Genomic DNA, 9,220 nt, shown 5'->3' with positions numbered 1-9,220 from the left:
TGTTTTTTTTTTTTTTTTTTTTTTTTTTTTTTTTATTATATTTCATTTTGGGTCTGAATCTCACTCTGTCGCCCAGGTTGGAGTGCAGTGGCACCCTCGTGGCCACCACCACCTTGATCTGCTGGGCTCAGGGAATCCTTCTGCCTCAACCTTCCTAGTAGCTGGTACTACAGGCACACAGCACCACACCAGGCTAATTTTTTTTTTTTTTAGTTGTAGAGACATGGTCTCGCCAAGTTGCCCAGCCTGGTCTCAATTGCCTCCACCTCCCAAAGTTGTTATTGTTTTTAAATAAGTAAAAAACTCTCAGCTGGCTGGGCACAGTGGCTCATGCCTATAATCCCAGCACTTTGGGACATCGAGGTGAGCGAATTGCCTGAGTCCAGGGGTTTGAGATCAGCCTGGGCAACTTGGTGAGACCTCGTCTCTACAGTAAATCAAAAAATTAGCTGGGCGTGGTAGCACTAGCCCGTAGTTCCAGCTACTTGGAAGTCTGAGGCAGAAGGATCACCTGAGCCCAGCAGTTCAAGGCTGCGGTGGCTGTGAGTGTGCCACTGCCTTCCAGCCTGGGTGACAGAGTGAGACTCCAACTAAAAAAAAATACACTTCTAAAGTTCCCAGAACCAGAGAGGCAAACAGCAAAGTGCCAGGGTAAAAGGGTGATGTGGACTCCATAGGGCCAGTCTGAAGGAGAGGAAGAGGGTTCCCTGCAGTCTGCCTCAACTCTGCCTGACCTTTGCTCCCCCTCCCCGCAGTGGGACCTCGTGTGCTCTCACAGAGCCTTACGCCAGCTGGGCCAGTCCTTGTACATGGTGGGGGTGCTGCTCGGAGCCATGATATTCGGCTACCTGGCAGACAGGTCAGTCCTGGGTAGGGCCAAGGGACTGGGCTGGGTTTGGGGGCTCCTTGGCTGGGCACAGGGGGCCTAGGTGGGAGGCTGGCATTTCCAGCTGGGGCTGGTTTGAGGATCTGCAGCACCAGCCTCATAATACTTCCGAGGTCCTCAAAAGACCCCAGCACAGAGACCCAACCTGGACCCCTCCGTCCTCAGACCCCTGCTGCAGGTCTTCCCTCCCCCTCACAGGCTGGGCCGTCGGAAGATGCTGATCTTGAACTACTTGCAGACAGCCGTGTCAGGGACCTGCACAGCCTTCGCACCCAACTTTCCTGTCTACTGTGCTTTCCGGCTCCTCTCGGGAATGTCTGTGGCTGGCATCGCCCTCAACTGCATGACACTGAGTGAGAGAGGCTCACACATCCACTACCCTCTGACCACTCAGTCCAAAAGCCTTTTTCCAGCCTCCTCTCCCAGCCCTCCACTCTTGAGCCCCGCCTGCTCCTTGGACTCTCCCTTGGGTTTGCCCTTCCAATTCAATAGAATATGTTTTTTCTCAGGTTCATGCCATCATGACCCTCATTTAGAAGCATGATTGTGAATGCTCTTGTTAAAGCCAGGAGGTCATGTAAATAACTGAAGCAGGACAGGTACAGGAGGCATTAGAGAGTGGTGGGGACTGAATTCAAAAAAGAGACACACCCCATCCAGAGACTCCACACTCAGCTGCTCCAGCCAGGAAATCCTAGGGCTGTCATATCTTCCCCTTCCTTTTAGATTAATGTAAAATATCCTAGGTTTTTAAAGTTTTCAATTAAACTCTAATCTTTCTTTCTTTCCTTCCTTCTTTCTTAATTGGGGTCTCACTTTATGCTACTGCACTCTAACCTGTCACCCGGGTTAGAATGTAGTAGCATAAACACGGCTCACTGCAGCCTCAACATTCTGGACTCAAGTGATCCCTCTGCCTCAGCTTCTGAGTAGCTGGGCACATGACACCACGTCCAGCTAATTTTCTTTTCTTTCTTTCTTTTTTTTTTAAATAGAGATGAGGTCTTGTTATGTTGTCCACGCTGGTCTCAAACTCCTGGCCTCAAGCAATCCTCCTGCCTTGGCCTCTCAAAGTGCTGGAATTACAGATGTGAGCCATCATGCTCCGCAACTCTTTTTTCTTTTTTTTTTTGAGTTGGAGTCTCACTCTGTCGACCAGGCTGGAGTGCAACGGCACCCTGCTCATGGCCACTGCAGCCTCGACCTGCTGGGCTCAGGCAATCCTTCTGCCTCAGCCTTCCAAGTCGCTTGAACTACAGGCATACACCACCATGCCTCCTAATTTTTTGATTTATTGTAGAGACGAGGTCTCACCAAGATGCCCAGCCTGGTCTCAAACTCCTGGACTCAGGCAATCCTCTCACCTCCGCCTCCCAAAATGCTGGGATTATAGGTGTAAACTACTGCTCCCAGTTAATGTTTCTAAACATAGGGCAAGTCAATATTATGCAGGCCAAACACATTTATGGTGTGAGTGTGGTCTATCCATGGGCCATCAAGGTGCATGCTGTGATAGATCACCCACCTCCCCCCTCTTTCTCAGAGGAGGAGCCTGAGGCTGAGGAGAAGGGAAAGCATTTACCAAAGTCATCCTGCAAGCCCAGAAGGGAATCCAAGGATTTGGAATTTTCTGGACTAAAAGAGTTAACTGGAACTGGGCTAGGGCCCAGGCAGGACACCTAAGCAATCCATCCCAAAGTCTAGTCCCGGCTTCCAAGTCCTTGTCCCAGCAGCTGAATGAGGAGCTCACTAGTAAAGGGCCAGGACTTTTTCAGACCACAGCAGAGAGGTGGTCCCAGCTGGAGACTCCAGGATGGAGAAGAGACACCGCCTCATTTGTGCTGCTCTGGCCACTGAGGGTGGAAGCCACCCAGGACTGAGGAAGACCAGAGGAGTGGTTCCTGTTGAGGACAGACTGAGTGGTCAGCTATGCTCTGAAGGGAGAAGGGAAAGTAGGTTGTCAGGTGGCAAAAAAAAAAAAAAAAAAATTGGGACTGTGGAGGAGACAGTTTCTGAGGATTCTGAACCCATCTCCCCATCCCTACCTCCACTGAAAGTCCCACTCCCCTTCCCCTGGCACCTAACTTCACTTGATGCATTGTCCACTGAGCCTGGAGACAGACTAACATCTGGGTGGAGGGAGGGGTCTTTCCTCGCCCAGCAGCCCAGGTAGTTGCACCACCCTGTTCTAACCCTCTTTCCAGATGTGGAGTGGATGCCTATCCACACGCGGGCCTGTGTGGGCACCTCGATTGGCTATGTCTACAGCCTGGGCCAGTTCCTCCTGGCTGGCGTGGCCTATGCTGTGCCCCACTGGCGCCACCTGCAGTTGCTGGTCTCCGTGCCTTTTTTCGCCTTCTTCGTCTACTCCTGGTGCGTGGGACCCAGGGTGGGAGGCGTTTGCCACAGGAACCTAGAGGGTTGCAAGTGACAGGACATCTCATCTCTCAGAGCTTGGCACACATCCCTATCCCACGGATTAAGAAAAGGTCAAAGTCGGAAGGTCAAACCCAGTCCAATGCTTGAGTGTGACAGATAGGGAAACTGAGGTTGTGGGAAGGAGGCTTTGCCTGAAGTTAACCAATTCTCTGGCTTCCTCCAGCTCTCCAGCCAGCCTGCTTCCCCTATCAGCACCCAAGAGTTGAGGTTTTGGGTTGGAGAATGTTTGTCACCAAGCTGGATACTGCCTTGTGGTCCTAGAGAGAGGGATTTGGCAAGGCCCCTGGTCTCCCAACCTTAAATAAAATTCCACTGCAGACTCCTGGAAATCCCAGCCCTAGCCCCCACCCAGCTGACGAAATGAAGTCATGCCGACACCCACCCCCATCTTTGCTCCCAGGTTCTTCATCGAGTCAGCCCGCTGGCACGCCTCATCTGGGAGGCTGGACCTTACCCTGAAGGCCCTACAGAGAGTGGCCAGGATCAATGGAAAGCGGGAAGAGGGGACCAAACTGAGTATGGAGGTGAGACCCCCTGAGACATCCCATGACATCCTCCAGGGCTCTGGCCCCAAATCCCAAACCAGGACCCAGAGTCCAAGGGGCTTCTCTGAGTAAGGGGTAAAACTGGAAAGAGACCCTAGGAGAAGTCCAGGCTCTGAATCCTGCCTGTCCCAGCAGGTGCTCCGGGCCAGCCTGCAGAAGGAGCTAACCATGGGCAAAGGCCAGGCCTCAGCCATCGAGCTGCTGCGCTGCCCCACCCTCCGCCACCTCTTCCTCTGCCTCTCCATGCTGTGGTAGGCCCAGAGAGACAAACAGGCAGACAGACAGACTGAGACAAAAGGTTGGCTGGGGAGGGAGTGGACTCAGTGGGTGGAAGAGGCCAGACAAGAGGAAGGGAAAGTCAGCAGAAGACCTGCTCTGAGAGGCAGTGATACCACACCAGGGTGCATCCTGAAGAATCAGTCACCCTCCAGCCTTGACCCAGGGCCAGTCTCCAAACTGGACATCAGTATCCCCATCTCCCTCTCCTTTCACCAACCCTGTGCCAATATGGAAACACCTCATCAGGACCAGCAGCCTCCAGAGTCAATAAAATCACACCATGAAGGCAGAGACCAGTCTGGCCTGCAAAATACTCAGGGAATTTACTGACTTGGCAGTGCCTGCCAGAAACACAGGCACAGGCAATAGGATGACTAAAACTGATCTCCAAAAGAACACCAAGGCTGGTCTGAGCCAAAAATCTTCCTTTCCCTTTGCAATCCCGTGACAATTAAGGAAAACGTGGTCAGAAGAAAGAATCCTGTCAGTGAGTCTGTGCTTCCAACTTGGAGTTTACTCTGAGTTGTAGGCTCTAGCCAATAACCTGAGTTTTGTTTTGTGGGCTTTTGACATCTTAAAAAGCAAAGGACCATGGACAGGTCCCAAAAGGCTCTGATTTCTCAACACCTGGGCCCTGAAAATGTGCCTTGCACTTGAACTACCTGCTCTCCCTCGGCCCAGTATCAATATCTACCTGCCCTCCTTCGGTCCGGTATCAGTAGATAAGATCAAGACAAAAGTACACAAATCCTACATAGTAACTAAGTAAAAATTATCCCAAGCCGGCTCGGTGACTCAGCCTGTAATCCCGTGCCTTGGGAGGCTGAGGTGAGTGAATTGCCTGAGCCCGTGTGTTCGAGACCCGCCTGGGCAACTTGGTGAGACCTCATCTCTACAATAAATCAAAAAATTAGCCGGGCATGGTAGCGCGCGCCTGTAGTTCCAGCTACTTGGAAGGCTGAGGCAGAAGGATCGCTGGAGCCCAGCAGGTCGAGGCTGCAGTGGCCGGGAGTGGCCACTGCACTCCAGTCTGGGCGACAGAGTGAGACTCCAACTCAAAAAAAAAAAATTATCCCAATACACTGGGGACCCTAGTTATCAGAAGAAAGGGAAACTTAGAGTATTAGAGGACTACCCTAATACTTAAGTTGTGCAGTTTAAGTATGCAGGTAAATGTCTGAAGAAATATTAGCCAAGGCAGATTCCAGCACCTTCAGCAGGGTACCCAATGCAGCTCTGTCCTATTTTGAGAGAGCATCCCCCGCTTAAGCCTCTAACAAACTCCATGCTCCTCCCTCGTCCCCACTAGGTTTGCCACTAGCTTTGCATACTACGGGCTGGTCATGGACCTGCAGAACTTTGGAGTCAGCATCTACCTAATCCAGGTGATCTTTGGTGCCGTGGACCTGCCTGCCAAGCTTGTGGGCTTCCTTGTCATCAACTCACTGGGTCGCCGGCCTGCCCAGATGTCCGCACTGCTGCTGGCCGGCATCTGCATCCTGGTCAATGGGGTGGTACCCCAGGGTGAGCACACACAAGCACTCCCAACCCCAGCCCCACACATTACCCAACATTGCGGAAGGGAGGGAGCCAGTTCCTCCAAGTCTCCATCCCAAGCTCTCCCACTGATCCACCCCCTTTCTCTCTAGACCAGTTCATTGTCCGAACATCCCTTGCTGTGCTGGGGAAGGGCTGCCTGGCTGCTTCCTTCAACTGCATCTTCCTGTATACTGGGGAGCTGTACCCCACGATGATCCGGTGAGTGAGAGCCCAATGGGGGTTCTTGGGGAAAGACATTCTCCCACACACAGGTCAGAGCCCAGAGCCCAGTTCAGTAGACTCCAGCCCAAAGAATCCTCCCAACACTCATCAGTACAAGGCACATAGTAGCCACTCAGGACACATTTCGTGGCCTTGCTATCACAGGTATTGAACCCTCTAAGCCCTTACCTGATGCTAGAAGAGTTTAAGAGGCACCACCAACTGAGGCAGGGCAGGGAGCCAAGAAGACACATCTCAGGGACAGTGAATTGAAGTCCTCCTTTAATCACCAAGACACAAGTTAGAAGCTGCCACCAAATCTAAATTCTACCTATAAGCCAAGCAGCACATCTGAAAGCAAAGACCACAAACATGAAAGTAACTTCCCCCTACAGGAGCCGCTCCTGCCCCAATATGCCAGCAGTAGGGATAAACATAGCATTGCTTTTTTGAGTGCCAGAATGGGAGGAAGGGAGTATTTCTGCATTAAGAACCAAGAAACACGTGTCTAATTTAAGAATGAGATGCAAAATTCACATGAGTTGTCAAGGAAATGCCAGGCTTCCCTAGGTTACTCAGAGTGAGAACCCTGAGGATCATGGTTATTGCCCTACACCTTTATGGGATTTCAGAGGAAAGAACAATAATATAAAGCACTTACTATGTGCCAGGCAATGTCTTAAACTTCTTACAGATATAACTCATTTAATCCTCGTAACAAGCCAACAAGGTAGGTATTATTATTATTGCCATCTTACAAGTGTGAAAGCTGAGGCACAGAAAGATTAAGTGACCTCCAAAAATCACATGGCTAGCAAGTGGTGATGTGTGCAGTTGAACTCCAAGATGGCTGTCTCCTGAGTCAATTGTTTTTTTGTTTTTTTGTTTTTTTGAGTTGGAGTCTCACTCTGTCACCCAGACTGGAGTGCAGTGGCCACTCCCGGCCAGCGCAGCCTCAAGCTGCTGGGCTCCGGAGATCCTTCCGCCTCAGCCTTCCGAGTAGCCGGAATTACAGGCGCGCACTACCACGCCCAGCTAATTTTTTGATTTATTGTAGAGATGAGGTCTCGCCAAGTTGCCCAGGAGGGTGTCAAACCCGCGGGCTCAGGCAATCCACTCACCTCAGCCTCCCAAAGCCACAGGATTACAGACTGAGCCACCGAGCCTGGCTCTGAGTCAATGTTTTTAACCTCTTCCTTCACAGAACATGTTCTTAACATGCAGCTATCTCTTCCCCCACCCCAATTCCCCTCCCCGGGCATTCTTATCCAATAGGTCTATGTGAAGCTATGGCAACTTTAACTCACAAATCCTCTGAGTGAGCTGAGAACCATCAGTCCAACACAACTGTCTCATTCAACAGCTAAGGAAACTGAGGCTCAGAGAGGGAAAGGGGCTTGACCAAGGTCACACAAAAAATTAAGAGCAGAGACAAAATTCAATTCAGATCTCCTTATTCTCTGGCCAGAGCCCTTTCCAACTTTTCTTTTTTTTTACTATTATTATTGTTATTGTTACTATTATTTTTAGTTGGAGTCTCACTCTGTCACCCAAGCTAGAATTAAGTGGCACAGTTATGGCTACTGCAGCCTTGATCTCCTGGGTTCAGGTGATCCATCCACCTCAGCCTCCCAAGTAGCTGTGACTGCAGATGCACACCACCATGCCTAGATAATTTTTTTGATTTATCATAGAGGTGAGGTCTTGCCATATTGCCCAGGCTGGTCTTAAACTGCCGGGCTCAGGCAGTCCTCTTGATTCAGTCTTCAAAAGTGCTGGGATTACAAGCATGAGCCACTGCACCCAGTCTCAACTTCTCTTTTAAAAACAAAAGCTGAGTGTGGTGGCTCACACCTGTAATCCCAGCACTTTGGGAGGCAGAGGCAAGAGGATTGCCTGAGTCCAGGGGTTCAAGACCAGCATGGGCAACTTGGCGAGACTTTGTCTCTACAATAAATCAAAAAATCAGCCAGGTGTGGTGGCTCACACCTGTAGTTCCAGCTCCTTGGAAGGTTGAAGTAGAAGGATCGCCCAGCAGGTCGAGGCTGCAGTGGCCATGAATGTGCCACTGCACTCCAGCCTAGGAGACAGAGTGAGACTCCAACTAAAAAAAAAAAATCACCAAAACAAACGCCAAACTGGTTTGCTAATCAAATGGGGAACAGAAGAGGTACAGGGGGAGCCCTGGGGCCAGGCCTGAGCTGCCCCACTCCAAACGTGGCGAGCATTCATTCCAGAACTCTAACCAACACCCACCCGGTGGGCTCGCAGGCAGACAGGCATGGGAATGGGCAGCACTATGGCCCGAGTGGGCAGCATCGTCAGCCCCCTAGTGAGCATGACCGCCGAGCTCTACCCCTCCATGCCTCTCTTCATCTACGGCGCTATTCCCGTGGCTGCCAGCGCTGTGACTGCCCTCCTGCCAGAGACCCTGGGCCAGCCACTGCCAGACACGGTACAGGACCTGGAGAGCAGGTGAGCCTCTACACAGAGAGAGGCAGGGACTTGCTCCAGGTCACACACGAAGGCTGGGGTGGCCTTGAGACTCAAACCCAGGCCTCCTCTCCCAGACGAGAGCCCTTGGTTCCTTTGCCCCTAATCGGTTGATATCCTCCTAGACTCCGTCCTGGGGCTCCCAGCTCCAGGGAGGCAGCAGATGTTTGGGGCGGAGGGCAGGTGGGTGGGCACAGCTGAGTGGAGAGCCCTCTGGGAGTCCCCAGCTCTCAGCCTTGGCCTGAAGGTTGCACACCCAAAATACTACTCTCCTGCCCCCCAGGAGGAAAGGGAAACTGAGTCAACAGCAACAAGAGCAGCAGAAGCATATGGTCCCACTCCAGGCCTCAGCACGAGAGAAGAATGGATTCTGAGGACTGAGAAGGGGACTTACCGAACCCTAAAGGGAGTGAGGGTCCTACAGGTCCTGGGGCCATCCACACAAGGAGGGGAAGGGGAGATGGCAGCCCAAGTGTGGGGGCTGTGGTTCAGGGAAGCATAACCCCAGTGGTCCCCCCCCGCGAATAGACTCCACCAAGACCACATCATTAAAAGATATGACTGTGTGCAGCGTCTCCCTCCATCTCTCGTCTCAAATGGAACAGTCACTCCACATCAGCCAGCTTTCAGTCAAGAGATCATGCTGTCCCCTCCCACCCCCTGGACTTTACAAATCATCCCAGACAATTAGAAAAGACTCCCTTACCTCGGACCCCTTTCCATCCCTCCAGTCCTCCCTCCTCCTCTAACCTATTAAAATATTTCTGGGTTTTGGCTAAATATCTGCTGCCCCCTCCCTTCCCTGTCGAGCCTGAAA

General features: G+C 51.7%; 1 protein-coding gene across 2 annotated transcripts in view; it reads left to right on the top strand.

Annotated features, from left to right (window-relative positions):
- SLC22A6 (solute carrier family 22 member 6) overlaps window positions 1-8,967 on the top strand; it is a 9,852-nt gene extending 885 nt beyond the window's left edge. Inside the window, exons 2-10 of one of the 2 annotated variants that reach the window (XM_008052591.1) lie at window positions 756-859; window positions 1,085-1,239; window positions 3,091-3,259; window positions 3,726-3,849; window positions 4,006-4,121; window positions 5,459-5,673; window positions 5,799-5,907; window positions 8,314-8,385; window positions 8,690-8,967. In XM_008052591.1, the coding sequence (XP_008050782.1) occupies window positions 756-859; window positions 1,085-1,239; window positions 3,091-3,259; window positions 3,726-3,849; window positions 4,006-4,121; window positions 5,459-5,673; window positions 5,799-5,907; window positions 8,314-8,385; window positions 8,690-8,777 (1,152 nt within the window). In that variant the 3' untranslated portion in view covers window positions 8,778-8,967. Of the gene's footprint in view, window positions 1-755; window positions 860-1,084; window positions 1,240-3,090; window positions 3,260-3,725; window positions 3,850-4,005; window positions 4,122-5,458; window positions 5,674-5,798; window positions 5,908-8,181; window positions 8,386-8,689 lie in introns of both variants that reach the window. The other variant, XM_008052590.1, reaches the window with a different exon arrangement.
- Window positions 8,968-9,220: the final 253 nt, after the last annotated feature.

The sequence above is a fragment of the Carlito syrichta genome, unplaced genomic scaffold, assembly GCF_000164805.1.
Source record: "Carlito syrichta isolate Samal-C Ts95f unplaced genomic scaffold, Tarsius_syrichta-2.0.1 Scaffold283158, whole genome shotgun sequence".
Classification (NCBI taxonomy): domain Eukaryota; kingdom Metazoa; phylum Chordata; class Mammalia; order Primates; family Tarsiidae; genus Carlito; species Carlito syrichta.
Note: the sequence above shows the minus strand (reverse complement) of the source record. Positions and strands in the feature narration are given on the sequence as shown.